The 16368-nt window shown below is 40.0% G+C and overlaps 1 protein-coding gene across 1 annotated transcript; it reads right to left on the reverse strand.

Moving 5' to 3' along the window:
* Positions 1–7038: 7038 nt before the first annotated feature.
* Positions 7039–15899, reverse strand: tbc1d17 (TBC1 domain family, member 17). Its single transcript, XM_050069642.1, has 17 exons — positions 15800–15899; positions 14976–15071; positions 14816–14893; positions 14007–14118; positions 13738–13921; positions 13441–13552; positions 12935–13105; positions 12688–12813; positions 12462–12565; positions 11770–11864; positions 11539–11655; positions 10510–10610; positions 9993–10092; positions 9500–9597; positions 9137–9253; positions 8930–9016; positions 7039–7828 (listed from the first exon to the last, which is right to left on the reverse strand). Exons 1-17 carry the CDS (start codon positions 15824–15826, stop codon positions 7667–7669), a joined length of 1887 nt encoding a protein of 628 aa, XP_049925599.1. The 5' UTR covers positions 15827–15899; the 3' UTR covers positions 7039–7666.
* Positions 15900–16368: the final 469 nt, after the last annotated feature.

Here is a 16368-nt window from a genome sequence, read left to right on the forward strand (position 1 = left end):
ATCCTCTCTGACTTTTATACCCAGCAGGGACAGAGAGGGAGAGAGGGAGTGGCACAGAGGGGAGGAAAAAGGCCGTAGAAAGGGGCGTGCACCCTCGTGAGTGACATAAAATAATAAGAAGACAACAATATGGTCTGTGCAACAATTGCTTCAACAGGTGGGGAGAGGGAGAATGGAGGAGAGCAAGGGAGAGAGGGGAGAGGCGGAGGGGAGGAAAGAGGAGCAGACAAGTGAGGGAGTGGCCCGCAGGGACAGAGCAACAGCTTGTCTTCGACAGTGAAAGAGAGAAGGGAGGAAAAGAAAAGGCTGCGAGGGGTGATAGGCAGAGAGGGGAGAGAAAAGGTCATCTCCACACTCTGACAATGGGAATGGATGACAAAAGGAGGAGGGTGTTTGTTTACAACGTGAGCACCAGAGGAAATGTGTCAGAGTCTGGATGGATGTTAAATCCTGCTGCTGTTAAATAAAGATCCTCAAGTACTGATAACATTTACCATATATATAGTAACTCAGCTTAATATTTTGTCTAAAAGAGCTACCCACTCTGAAATACTTATTGTTATACTCAATATTTTGATAATTAAAATGACAATACTTACATAATTAGTACAATCTCAGAAGGGATTTTTTTGTGTCCAATAATGTTCTGGTTTTCAAACTGTCACAAGGTAAATATGACAGAGAAAGCATATACATATTTCTACAAAAATTACCTAAAATACGCATCTTGTTGACATTTCCCCAATCTTTACTTTTTTTCTAGTAAAATACTGAATCCTCAGGCCAAATTATTTTAAAAAAAAACAGCAATATGTTCAGGTAGATATGCCTGAAATAATTATTAATTTACTCAGTTAACCCTTTGAAACCTGAAACCTAAGCAAACCAACTTGATTTCTTTCAAAAACATTTGAAGAAGGCCCAAAAATTTTCAAGAAATTCATAAAAGGAGAAAATTAAAAACAAGAAAATGAGTTAAACAAAACAAAAAAAAATTAAGTAAAAAAACAAACAAGGAAATTAAAAGTGCTCTGCTCTGTAACATAAATTTGAAATATAATAATATTCATAAATATAGTTTTTATAGTTCTTTTTTACCTTGTGTTTTAAAATAATTTTTTGAATCTATTCATTTTTTGCAATCTATGGGACATTTCTTAACAAGTAGCTAATTTTTTCCCATGTTTTTGAAAGAAATTGTACCAATTTGCTCAGGGTTCAAAGGTTTAATCAATTAATATAAATTAATCAGCAACAATTCAGATAATTGATTGACTGTCCAAAGAAATGCCACAGTTTTGCTGGTTTCAACTTTGAAAAGGAGACTTTTTCTTTGAGTTTTTCTTTGTCCTATGTGACAGTAAATAGACCATATTTGGGTTTTGGACAGTTTTTTTTTTTTTTTTTTGGACAAAACAAAAACTTTGAAGACATCATGTTGAGCTCTGGGCAATTATGTTACATTTTTTCACCATTATCAGACTTTTCATAAACCAAATAATAGCAAAACTTTTTAGACCACACACAATCTCAAAACATGAAAGTGCTGGATGCAAAAAACATAATATAAACCAAACATGGAATCAACTAATCAAGAACATAATCAGGAGGTTAACTGATAATGAAAATAATTATTAGTTGGAGTCTTTCTCTATATTTTGCAAACTTGTGATAAACGGTTTTAAAATGTGTTGCGAGGAATCACAAGTCTGAAAATGTGGGAACCACATCGGACCTCTAATATTGTATTTATAGTAGATGTTACTGCAAATTAGAATACAGAAAGGAGAGATAGTAATAATAATAAACTTTCTTTGTACAACACAAATAAAACATAAAAGACATGTTAGTAATAAAATTAATAAATAAAAAAACATATCTAAAAGATAACTTTATAGAATATGTCACAGACTCTACCAGGCCAAGTAAAAGTAAGGTTTTAAAAATATAAATGTGTTCATCAGAGTGTTGGCTCTGCTCTGAGGTTCCTCATTGTCAAAGCAACCTGTGGCCCGCTGCCCCCCCCCCCCCCCTTCTCTCTCCCTGTGCCTGTGGCAATCTGCTGCTCGTGTTTAAAGAGCAGCGAAGCCACTGGGGAGGGCCGGGCGAGGTATGTGCAACAGACAGTGGAGCCGGGCAGGTCAATGAGCCGTATTGTCTCCCTTTACAAATCAGTGTCAGACAACAGCCCCTGGCCTTCTGCCTGCTGCTGGCTCCCCTCTCACACACACACTTCACACATTCATTGGGTAGACACACTTTTCACACACTCTCTGGGGACTCCTCTGATGGTCACAATGGGGTCGCACTCACCAGTGGAGAATACAGATTGTATTTGACAGTCATTACAGGTGGCTCTTCACACATTAAGCTTTCAATGGCAGCTCATGTTTCAAATAGGAGTTAAATGGACGGCCACAGTGACACCACGACTTGATTTCAGCTGAGCATCAATAATTCATTCTATTCAGAGTAGAGCTGGTGGCAAAGTGTGACTCAAAGTAAACTCAGGTTCATGTAGGGAGAGTGAAAAGTTATTTCACCGTCTTTGTGACAGAATTAAATACATTTAATTGGACATGATATTTGAAAAGAACTTGGTTAAAAATTACCTTATATCTAATAGAAAGATCATCAGGAATTTCATTAAGTTAGTTTTTATTTAACAAACAACCATTCACACTCACATTCAAACCTTAGAGTCACCAATTAGCCTAACCTAATTGTGGGAGGAAGCCGGAGTACCCAGAGAAAACCCACACTGACACAGGGAGAACATGTAGACTCCATACAAAGGGGGTCCCTCACTCTGGAGTTCGAACCAGGAACCCTCTCGCTGTGAGGTGACAATGCTAACCACTTCACCACTGTGCTGCCTATTTCAAATTTTTAATCTGTAAACTAACTGCAGCTGTCAAATAAATATAAAAACACAGTAAAAAGTACAATATTCCCCTCTGAAGTGTAGTCAAGTAGAGGTATAAAGCCTCAGAAAATGGAAATACTTGAGTAAAGTACCTAAAAGATGTACTTAAATACAGTACTTGAGCAAATGTACTTAGTTACTTTCCACCACTGCAGCCATGAACATATCAAAGTAACAGTGCTGTCAGTGGACATGTTTTCACTTAATTTCACCACCTTAAAAGAAAAAGATTTAATCATAAGAACTAATAATAAAATGTTTTAGTTTGTGAATTTGATCCTGTCTCTCAATGAACCATGAGTAACAGAACAGCTACGACAGCAGCCGATACACAACAACATTTTCTGATGTGTAGCTGGAATTCCTGCTTTTAAATAAAACACTTTTTGGTTCAGTATATATATATATATATATATATATATTAACAAAAAGATACAATGCAGATTATAAAAGAAATATGACTCAGAAAGAATGACACACAATAGCAATAAATGCAATTGAAAACCGAAAATACAACAGGTAAAACTACACAAACAAATAAAGAAAATAAGACAAGGCCAGGCTCCTTTTGGCAACTACAAAGAATGCAATTTAGTTGTTGGAGTGCAAATCAAAAGAATTGATTGTGCGTAGTAAAAATTAATGTTCAAATTTATTGCACCTGATCCTGCACAGTGTATACCTTTGCCCCAAGGGAAGCAGCTCAAACTTTTTATTTGCAGCCCAGTCTCATTCCAAAGTCATCGAAGACTGACGCTTGGGCAGTGACTTCCGTGTCAGACACAGACGAAAAAAGCCGCCCTTTCACATCAGCATGATACGCGGCCGGGCACAGTCAGTGTGTAATGGTGCCCACCCGTGTCGGGGGAAACTCGGCTAGACAACAACTTAAGTTCAGGAAGGAAGAAGTCTGAGTAGGGTTGGTGGGAGGGATGGAGGACAGGTCCAACAACCACAAATTTTCACCCTAGCTGATGTTTTTTCTAATGTGCGTTTGTTGTGGAAGGGAAAAATGTCAATTTGCGGTGTTGTGCTGATGTAGTGCATCTATTTTGAAAGAGACTGTATGCAAACTGTCCATTTCCTGTGAAAACTGAAGTATATTTTGAAAAGACACAATGTATGTAACAGGCTGAAGTTGACATGGTATCCCAGAAAGTCAGCAACAGATGCAACCAGCTTGTCATATGTTGACGTGGAAAGTGAGAATGTGTTGTTATTTATTGGGTCGCAGGTATAAGTGGCAGTGATATTTACCTTTTTCTGGACTCATCTATTAAAATCATCTGACAGTGAGGACTGCTGCTCACTGGCTAATAGCATGACACTCTTTTTAAACACTCTTATAAATTTGTAAATCAAAAAGTGGATGAACTCGAAACTCTAGAATGTAGAATAAGAGGATGTCATTTATACTCCTGTGAGTGTTTAAGTTCATTTTTTTAGCAAAATAAAAGACAGTGTGAAACAAGGGTCACAATTGTTGACTATGAAACCTGTAAAATCACCACATTAAAACACACCTTGAGAAATGTCAAGTGCCGTACTCGTAGTTTATAAAAACAAACACGCAGCAGCTCAGATCTCACACTCAGAGGGAAGAGCTTCAGCCACATCATCTATAACAGCTTTTCTAAGACACCCAACATAATGACAACATGAAGAGACCCTAATCCTCTAACACTTAGTCGATTGTAGCATTAGTGAGAGAATATGGGGTTTAAAGCTGTCGACAAGGCCTTCGCCTATAAAACAGGCTTTGAGAGGGGCTGAAAGCAGATTGAGTTTGAATGAAGGGCTGAGTAAGTTTGGCTCTGCCAGTCAAGTGAGGTCAGGTTGGGGTGGACGGAGGGAGGATGGGGCCAAGAGAGAAAGGGTGACAGATCGCCGGCTTGTTTAAGCACCCTGTTAAATTCATACATCGCAGCTGTATTCAAACAACATGGACGAAGTGGGAAAGAGACAGCGACGAGCCAAAAGAGGTCCTGAGAAGGAGGTGTGTCCCCTCCGCCCCTCATTTTCCAGCTCATTTCCCGGGACAGTGGAGAACAGAGGTCCTATTTTCCCCTCAGCCATTCACCTCACACAGACACCTGCTGGCCAGTGGGGGAGGAGAGGGAGAGGCCAAAGTTTAACCAGTTCACAAGTGAAGACACTACATAAACAAATAGCTGGTACTGTTACACTGGGATGATTACAGCTTCTCAGTCTGATTCCTAAATTCCATATTTTGTTTCAGTTTTGTATTTATCAGCTACGCAACATATAAACATAGAGTACACTGTTGTGCTTGGATGATCAATACTTATTATAATGTAGTTATAAGCAGATATAAGAACGTTTTGTGTGCTTATCAATGTACATTATTTTCAACAATTATAACTTTTACAGTGAAAACATATTCTATATAAATATAACTGCGTTATACTGTCATTTATTAACTGCTTATGCCAGAATCCAGTTACAGAAGCTTCACAAGTTAACAAGTAAGTAAATAAACCTAGATCTGCTTACAACGACATTATGAACCAAACAGTAAGTTTGCTTACAGCATTATTGCAAATATATCCACCTGAATCATACACACCTGACCAATAAATTACCCTACATAAGTTTTGATTCTTTCCATACATTTGCCTCTATTAAACCCGTATATAAATGTATCAGTAACCAGGCTCCTCCTTTAGTGCTCGTGACATGGTGGTACTTCTCACGGTTTCTGGATAGGCCCTTTCGGAAAATCTCTTTTAAACAGACAACTTTCCCTGTTCAGAGGATATCATGAATTTAAAGGAACAGTGCATAGGATCTGGGGGGATTAACTGGCATCTAGCAGTGAGTAGTGTTCATTGTTCAGGAGGTTTCTACCAGGAGCTGAATTATCCACAGAGGTCTCTTCCTCTCCAAAAGAAACAGACCAGGTGATTACAACAGGAGAAAACACAGAATAAAGCAGCATTACATTACAAATTAGTGTTTCTCCTACATTGCCAGGCACGTCATAGACAGGTAGATACTCAGCACCCACTAATGTGTGCTCACCTATTTTCTCATAAAACTTCATGTGTGTTCACCTTATTTTTAGGTAGACTGTATAAAGATGGATGACATGACAGCTCCCCAAAAGTGAAGCCAAAACATCTCACCCAGTGATTAAAACTGGTCTAAACACTGAATAAAGCTTAATAAAGGTTTCATATTAGAAATCGCTGTTTCTCTGACACTCTCATTGCAGAGGGGCTGCTAACTACAGTGGCTAATGTGAAAAAGCAAAAGGCCCCAGGTAGAGCCAATATCTGGTTTGTCCGTTCTGGGCTACTGTAGAAACATGGCGATGCAACATAGCTATCAACGCAGAACAGGACCCACTCCCTATGTACATGTAGATATAAACAGCTCATTCTAAGTTAAGGAAAACACAATTATTCTCATTTTCAGGTGATTATACATTAAAAAAAACATACATATTATATTATACGCTGCCAGTATATCCCCCTAAATCTTAAACACTGGCCGTTTAACTCCCTCTACAGACTTCAAAATGGATCATGACTGGGATAATTTTGAACTCAAGGTGAAACTGATTTTTAAGAGACATCAGTAATGAATGTTGTGGTGCTTTTCATTGAGTTCTATGACAATTTACTTGTGTCACTGTTTGTATTTACTTGTTGATTTTTGCTGTGTTGTATGTTTTCTTGATGCATTTTGTCTTGTTTGTATTTTGGCGTTTAGAGCTATTTTGTATCTATTTCCATGTTTAGTTTTGTGATATTTTGTAGCTGTGATTTTTTTGTGATTTTGTGTTTTATGCTGTTCTGAACGTGTGTCTTGACTTTTGGGTTGTTACTGAGTTTAATATATTTATATAAGGGTCCGACTTTCTGGTCATTTTGGAGGATGTAGTTTGTGGTGCTGTCAAAACACAGAGGTTTCTCTAATGTTTTGTTTACCCAATTTATATCAGTGAGGGTACACTGGTGAGTTTAATTGCTGTGGTATGTGGCGCTGCTCTGTGCTATGTACTTGCACATAAATAAATTTGATCTGACTGTGAGTAGACCTGTTGATAGTCAGTAAGTGAAAGAAAAACATATAAAAACTCTGCTTCATTAAGATTCAACCATTTATTTGGAAATAATCAGCGGATGAAAATGTTATGACATAATGTTGATAATTCCAAAGCTTAAAATGACGCTACGCCACATGTGAAAACTATAAGGCATGCAATAAAGTTTGCATAGGGCTGGAATGGCATCATACAGTACTAACAAGGTGCTGCCAGTGAGGTTATCCTTCATCTTCTTCCCTTTTAAGGAACAGTGGCCAGGGGACGTTTAACAGAACGCACTGAGAGTACACTGCATCACAAGTGACAAGCGGAGGTGATTATTAAAAGGTAAAAGAGCAGCATCAAAAGGAGGATGGAGAGTAGAAAGGAGGGCGGTACTCTGCAGCAGAGACACAAAACGTGTAAACAATTGACGAGGACAACACACACAGAAAAAAAAGCACTGCAAGTACGGCTATAGTGTTCAAACATCTTCAGTTGCAACATTCATGGGGACTTTAAAAGAAAAAAAAAATCTCACAGCGCCCCCTGCCTCTGACAACTAGTAACAACAGTCTTCACCAAACAGTATTCATTCCTTCTCATTAGATCATATACAGATATATATATTTTTTGTTCGTTATATAAAGTTCGTCCATACTTTTCAGTCCACCAGCTGACCTGCAGATTTAAGGATAGGTGGGACCGCATGCTGAATCAGATGAGGCAGCTCCTGCAGGGGACTCGCAGAGGAGGCGTTGTGTCTCGCTGGCCTGGGAGTCTGGGCTGTCCTCCTCAGAGGTGGAGGGAGTGTAGAGACCCAGGACCTGCTGCACCTTGAGGGGAAGCTCCTGAGGAGGACAGGAGGTCAGGAATCACTGGTGAACAGGTGTCAATGACCTTACAGCTTCTATATAGGTTTTTTTTTTTTTAAGATTTAGCTTGAAAAATAGTGGTATATTCCTGAGAATGTGCTTTATATTTGCTCTTCTGTATAAGCAACTACAAGATCCAGTATTTCCCCTTAGGTCCACTGCTTTGGCTTGGCGGATGGGCTGCTTACACAATTAAACAGCCACTGCACCACCAATCACCACATCAAGTTCTGTCCTCAAATTCAACACTTTCAAGTTTCTTTCAATATTTATCTGCTCGCAATATCTAGCAGTTACTTTGCCAAATCCACCTGAACCACTCCTTACACTGGCATTAATTAGATCCACCACACAGCACTTATTTAAAAAGAAGACCATCACTTTTAAAACTGGTTCTCCTCCTTCTTCCACAAACAGTGGTGAAGAACAACAGGAGCAAATGCCAGCCATGACTTTTCATTAAAACAAAAATATGACTGGTGTGTTAGCTGCATGTCAAATTAATCACAGCCCACAAGACCAAACTGCCTCCTAAGTTACCATATGAACGTTTGCTGACAAGCAATGCAGCATTTAAAAGGCTATTTTTTTTAAATGGAGCATAGTGCAGTGCTCACTCCGCATAAAATGCAGCAGGGCTACATTACATCACTTCAACAAACTTCATCAAGAACAATGAGGACAAAACAGCATCACCGATCTGTTTTCATCATGAGCACGTTAGCGTGTCATTCACTACCAAGCTTTGTAATCAGTAGCCTACCAACAACATTATCTTTACTTCAGCTGTTCAACTGTCTTTAGCAGTTGAGATAACAGACGCTCGACTGTCTGGACATGTGAACTAAACACAGACACTTGTCTCATGCATGGGCTCACAGCGGTGCACTGCTGCAGAATGAACATAGGGACACATAAGAATGGATATGTGCCATTAAAAACATTTATGGGCAGACAAAAAAGGTCCTAGTTGGCCTAGCAGACGCAGGGCCTGTACAATTAACGCTGCAGATCAAATCTGGACACAAACTGAGATACTCCTTTGATTCCATGTTGAATCCATGAGGCACCTCTTACCTTGCACTGAGTCAGCTGTAGGTAGATGGCCTCTGCTCCACGCAGAATACTCTGCAAGTCCAACTTCATCGTCAGCTCATTGATGTGCTGAAGAGTGTCACAGATGAAAATGTGTATAGTTATAGACAAAGTAACTCAACTCCTGTCTCACATACACAAATGTATACACACACACACACACACACACACACACACACACACACACACCTTCAGAATAGTGTTAAAGTCGTGGTCTGAGCCAATCAGCTCTCCTCTCTGAGACTCCAGGATTGAACAGGCGATCAGGAGATGGAAGTTGTCACATGGCAGACGAGTCCAAAGAACCTGAGGAAAGAAAGGGATGTTTCAAACATGTCACAGCCAAGTTTGTAGTTTCACAATAAACCTTTACTTCTTTTTTTTTAAATGAAAAAAATACTTCAATAAAAGTCAAAAGGTGATGTTAATTGTAACAACCTAATGACGTTTAACACCACCAGGGTTTAAAGCAGTGAGGCCAGCCTGACTGTGCTTCAGCATTATAAAAATATTCATGTATATAGTAAGTAACTGCAGCTGTGGTGCACTCACCTCCCACATGATGAGGATGTCCTCGAAGGAAAACTCTCTCTTGAACCAGATGAGCAGCCAGCGGAAACAGAAGCACAGAGAGCCGCTGTCCTGAGAGTCTGACGGATGAAGTAAATATGTATATACTTTTCAATTAGTGACCACCACAAAAGAAAAATGAGCTCCTTGTAAATGAGTAATAAAGAGTTACGTCTTTAGCACATTTGACCGTGTATCCTGAAAATTCATGAATTTCCTCTCATCTAGAAAACATTTTTATGCTTATCCTGCAGATGCTGCAAATGTGTGTACTTTTATACATAATTAATAGATTCTAATGTATATCCTTGAGGGTTGCATTACATATAATAGCCTCTCATTTGCTTTATTCTTGTTTCTGCCCTACTTTTTGTTGCATTATCCTAACAAAATGTGAACAGCTTTGCCTCAGGACTTTTTTTTTTTTTTATATAAATCTAATGTAGTCTGACTACACGAGTATTAGCTGACTAACCCAGGAAGTCACATAGCTCCGGGTCCAGAGCCTTCAGCAGGATACTGAGCTGAAGGAGCTGCTGCTTCATGGCCTCCTGAGACTCTTCAAAGTTCTGGTGCTGCAGAGGAAACAAGGAAAGACTTGTTAAGTCACTGCACACATAAGAATGCCTTCACCTTTCAAAGTACTGCTATTTATATGATCTATTCAGAGTGAAACCTTAACAAAGATCACGCAGAAAGACTTCTGCAAATTTAGCTGTGTGTGCTTTTTGTTTTTATTTAAATCAGAGCTGCTGGTGAGCCACTAAGTCGCCACACAAGAATCAGTTAACTGACCGCAAAAAACAGAAACACAAAGGTTTGTATTTACGCTTTGAGTCAAACTTCCTGTTTTTGTTTGTGTCACTGCTGAGCTGTAGTCTGCTGTTCCTGTCCACTGTGACACAGCTATACAGCTTGAATGAATGAAACAACAAAACTAAACCTTTTTCTAACTGAAATGGACACAGAAAGAGGGAGATCTGTCTACTAACCACCAGCTCCATGAAGCCTGTCAGACACCAGAAGGATTCCACCTCGTTCTGGGTGACGAACAGGAGAGGAGAAAGGAGATCACTCATCCCCTGGACGTAGCCTGGAATGATAGAGACAAAGGTGTCAGGATGACATGGATGCGTGTATTTGCCTAAATGATCATTAGCAATTCAGATAATCTAAAACTTCCCTTTAATTATCTAAAAGTCAAATGTAATCAACAACAACAAAAATAATAACTATTACTGCAGAAACCGCAGTTTGGGCAGACAAGGAGGAGGAGAGTGAAACTGTAAACACAGAAACCTGAAACACTTAGAATTATTGTTCTCAGGAACCTTAAAACTTCCATTTTGACAGAACTTGGTCGGGTCGGGGCAAATTACTATGGACATTCAGTGTTGCCCACAGAATTAATATCCATTTGTGAGAGTTTGGGGCTGGGGGACAGCAACAGCTGATGGCTGCCAATCAGCTGTTACTGCAGTCTGACACAGTGCTGAAGGACTGTCCCTGTGAGAAGCTCTCCTCCTGCTTGGTCAGAAGCCCCGCAGCAATGGTAAACATCGACCACTGAGCTGTTAATCTCACATTGACTCCAAAACGGCTCAACTGTCATTAAACCTGTAAATAACTGCTGTGTAATGTTAGCTTTGTGATGCTAACGGTTAGCCATGAGACTCATGTCACAGAGCTCCAGTCCCACAGCAGCAGTCTCATGATAAACAGTGAAAGAGGGGGCAGCTCTACAATGAAATCAGATGTTACGACTTTTAAATCGTCAAATTTGCTGTTAAGTTGTGGTGATTGGAGAAAATTGCAAGGTTGACCATTTTTCATGGGGATTGGCTGAATTTGCATTAATTTTTGCAATCACAACATCGCAAAATCCTGGAGGGACTGGTTATCTTAAACCAACCAAAAATGACTGTATTGTGATGTACACTGTTACCATGATAAAAAAATACTTTTATTACTTTACTACACATTTACATGTGTCTTGATACTGACTGTTCAGATATACATACCAAGATCAAAGTTGTACATGCAGTATGTCATCAGCACATCATGCAGCAGAGTCAGTCCTGGATTGTCGTTCCCAGAGAAGAATGTATTGTGTCGGTCTGTCCTGCTGACATCTCTCTCTGTCACAAGAGAACAAAGACAGTTCAAACTTTAACATCTACTGCAGCTCTCACGGAGCAGCTGACTGGCTCGATGAACAGATCTTCTGTTTTATGAAAGATTGCGGGGCTGACCTATCAGGCTTCTGTATCCTCTGAGGAGCGAGTTCCTCATCTCCTGCTCTTCACTGACTGACTTCCACTGCACCTTCATCCTGAAGTACTCGTCCCTGCAGACACAAAGAAGGCATTAAAAGTGGCTAGCTACGTCAAATGAACAGTTTGAGATTTTGGGAAATAAATGTATTCACTTTCTTGTAAAGACTTAGGTGAGAAGATTGACACTGATCTGTCATCTGTACGGAAAATATGAAGCTAATGCTGGTTAGCTTAGCTTAGCACAAAGGCTGCAAATATGGGGAAAAAAGCTAGCCTGGCTCTATCCAGAAGTAACAAAAATCACCTTACAACACCTCCACAGCTCACCTGTTAACACATTATATCTCGTTTGTTTAATTCATACAAAATCTTAAGTGTATAAAAGACAAATTGGGGTTTTATAGGCAGTTTGTATTTCTTGACCAGGCGTAGTCACTTCCTTGAGTCTGCACTGGTTGCCTGGAAACCTCATGGTGACAACAAGAACCAAAGAAGCTAAGCTAACTCGTTGCTGGCAATAGCTTCATATGTACCATACAAACATGAATTCTGACTTCTAGTCTAACTCTCAGCAAGAAAGCAACTAATTTTATTTCCAAAAATGTTAAATTATCCCTTTGACTATCAAAAAGAGTTCTGGTGAAGTGCGCAGTAATAAAAATACTAACGTTTTGACCCGCAGAATGTCCTCTCTTTCCTTGAACGTGCTGTTCCATGGATAAAAGCCCAGAAGGAACTTCCATACCTCCTTCCTCAGGGATGGTATGACACCCTGCAATGAACAAGAATGGCATTAAAAACATGTACATCTGGTAGATAAAGAGCTGGAAAAAAAAAAAATCAAGGTATGTCTTTCACACAGAAGGTATACTGTCACTGTATTTCCTGTCTCACCCCTCTAAAAACAAGCTCTCTGATCCTCTCTGGGTTCTGCACTCGCCCCTCTGAGTCCAGAAACTCTTCCCATTTGTTCAGAGGTTGTCCCCTGGTTACGTCTGGTCTGGGGCCAAGCTCTATCCCCTTAAGGGAAAGACAAACACAAACATTATTCTCGTGTCTTTAACATTACAACAATCTGCGATCTCCATGCATAAGACACGACTTTGTGCTTTACATTGTCCTTTTTGTTTCCTTCTCTTACACAAGTGATGAGTTCGAATCCAGGCTCTTCATCAGACTGGGGGGGCAAACTAGGATCCTGAGCGGTACGCAAGTGGCTGGGGGATCCTGGAGGTCGAAGTGCCGCCCTAAAGAAATTGGTGACTTTGGAAAATCCACCAAATGTGGTGGCATATGGGTCCTGGATAAATCTCTGTTCAGGCAGGGAGAGAACAGAATCACAAACAAGAACAGAAGTTTTTTTTTACATTATGAGAGAGAACTGCAACAAGTTTGACAAAGTTCATCTATTCCCACTGTGTTTTTGGGTTGACAAAGAGAGAAAGAGGTTCATGTGCTGCAACACTCCAGATGCTTCATTAATGAGCGGCTAAAGATGTGAGTGTGAGCAGAGGATAGGGGCAGGGACTTAAGTGACTACGCTCTAAGTTTTTCATCCAAAACAAAGTATGGGCTAGATTTTTGGACTTTGATCTGTGAGTCACCAGTATTGATAGCTAATAATAAACAAAAATAAAAGTATATTACCGAAACAAGATCTGAGCCTCCGTCATCAAGGAGCTGCAGCTTATCAAAGGACTGAGAGAGAGCGCCTGAGTCATGAGGGTAGGCGAGGAAGAGCCGCCCATCAACCGGTGATCTGATGATAACAACGGAAGTCATGTGATGTTTTTCATCTTCATGAGGTTTGTCAACAAAGATGTAAACAGCTCTGTCTAAAAGTGTACATCAGCTGTTCCCAGAGCTGTCATGAGATGCATTCTAACATGTTTAAAGTAACAACAAGACAGAAACTGCTGCCAGAAGTAGGATGGTGATACTTACTGGTCCAGGATGATGTAACGCTGAAGGGCCCTAAACAGCTCCCTGGTTCCTCCTCTGTGGAAGTGCAGAGGAGGCAGTGGGTGGCCCCCTCTACTCGTCAGCACCAGGAAGTTTCGCCCCAAAGAGAACCGAGCCCTCCGAAGAGAGTATAACTCTGATAGAGGCAGAGAGAACGACCACTGACCTGTAGGGGATATAGGCGACATTAGTTTTATGAAACTTTTTTTAACATCACTGTTTGCCAAAAGTGATGGAAGTGTAAACTGCACCTGAGTCTTTGACTGGGACATGTTCTCGATCTTTCTTCACTGTGCTGATAACTGCCCAGTCTGGCTCATACCCAGGGTCAAAGTTTGTATCCTCTTCCCCTCCTTCTCCGTCCTATTTAGTAAGAAGTGGGTTGATGAGAATTACAGGATTCCCACACATGATCATGTGCAAAATTTCAAAACTTTTCCATAACTTCTCAAGGACCCATAACAAAATTTCCATGACCAATCACAACATGTAATAAGAACAGAACTGTATAGTAGACTTTACTCCAAATGTTAAGTATATTATTATAGCAGCTCCCACAGTGTCAGTTCTAACTGACAGTTTGGTTGTCTCGTTGGACACGAAACTTAAGTACGCATTGGCGCTGCAAATTACATCTGAATGACACTGACTGCCCAAAACTATCAGATTCAAACTCTATTCAAATATAATTGCAGCTAGTTAGGGAGATACAGAATGTACGGAGAAAATTAATTAACATACATGGAAGGAAACAGAACGTCAAGCATTAACTTATTAGAGCTATCTTATGCCAACAGCTACATAATAAATTTGCCATTTTGTGACATTACGTGGAAGGTTATCCACTAAAGGTTACTGTAACAATTTCATTGCAAACAACAAAATTCCATGACTTTTTCAAAATCTTCAAGGATTTGTACTAATATCATGACTGTTTCAGGCCTGGAAAAAAAAAGTTAAATTCCTTAACTAGTCCTGGTTTCCATGACCATGAGAACCCTGGGATTATAATTGAGACAGACAAAAAATACTCAAATTATTCAAACAGATGATTACTGACCTTTTTAGTGTAGAGTACAGCAGGGGCACTGCGACCTTCATCCTCCAGTGGGCTCCACTCTAAAGCTGGCACCCCGGCCTAAACAAACGCATGGTTAATAATCCCAGTGTGTCTTTGTTTTCCCTCTTTATATCTTAAAATCTCACAGAGATTTGCTTACTCGTTCAACAATGCGGATGAACCCTGGGATGGTGGTGTCCTGGTTACTCCTCTTGGCATTTGTGTGGAGGTACACTCCCTCCTTCTCAAATATCAACTGAGGGGAAAGAAAACAGAAATGTAAATCAGTTATGCAGCGTATAGAGAAATAAAGACATGGCTCACTTTTAGGTTGTGTCAGACTCTGGTCATAGGAACCTGTTTGGTATGTATATGGTAATTATCTAATTACTAATAATATTTTTTGTCATCTATTAATCTGATGATAAGATTACTTTCTCGCATTAAAGTTTTCCCCACAGCCAAAGATGAGGTCTTCACATGTTGTTTTGACCACTCAAATATATTCAGTGCACTGTCAAATAGCCTGGCCTGGAGTTCCCCATAAAATAACTGTGGCACGTAAGTGAAATCACATTACAAAGAGCCTGTGAATGACTAAAGCATCACATGATGTCGGGTCTGCCAGGTCAGTCGGTGAATACGAGCCAATCAAACAGGAAAACTTCGGTAGACTTTACTATGATGGTCCAAAATCGGCTGACAAGTTTTAATGTCTCCCTATTTATGAATTCAGCTGTCGGCTAGCTACATAACAAAGTCCGACATCTTATATCCAGCCAGCTGTCAACATGTGGCTGACTATGTGCTGCTTTGTTTTATCCAGCGTTATTGACAACCGATAGCTAGCTTGAAGTATAAGCTAACACTGACCGCGAGCTCGAGGAGTTTAACTAAAAACGTCACAATCTAGAAGATAAAAAGTTGTTAACATTCATACCTTAAAATACTGGTGGTAAAATATTAGATAAAACTTAGCAATACCTTGTAATCCTCAACGTTTTGCTCCATTTTCCTGTCACCTCTGTCCCGACTTCGTTTTTCCAAAATAAACGTTACGTCATACTTCCTGCTTCCGGAAAGTCCCGCCCCCCCAGAGATGTGATTGCAGGAGCGCGAGCCAATCACAGCATTAGAACATACACCGCGTGTGTTTATGTCTTTTTCCATTAAATAAAAAGACGCCATAAGGCGACAGCAGACTATCACGCACACAGAATCAACAAGTCAATCAATCAGCTTTTATCAGTCACATGAGAGGAATTTGCCTCGGTGTTTGGGTTCACAACAATAAACATATAGCCTAAATGTTTACAATATAGCCTATCTATAATGTTGTCACCCTGACTGGCCATACTGTAATTTCAATATGTTGGTTTTTCTGTGCACACAACATTCATTGCATGTCTGTTCGTCCCGGGAGAGAGAGCCCTCCTCTGTTGCTTCCCCTGAGGTTTCCTCCAGTTTTCCCTGTTTAACTTGTTTGTGGGGTGGTGTGAGGACAGAGGGTGTTGTATGCTGTAGGCTACAGACTGAGGCAAATTTGTGAGAGA

The sequence above is a fragment of the Epinephelus moara genome, chromosome 18, assembly GCF_006386435.1.
Source record: "Epinephelus moara isolate mb chromosome 18, YSFRI_EMoa_1.0, whole genome shotgun sequence".
NCBI classification, from domain to species: Eukaryota; Metazoa; Chordata; class Actinopteri; order Perciformes; family Serranidae; genus Epinephelus; species Epinephelus moara.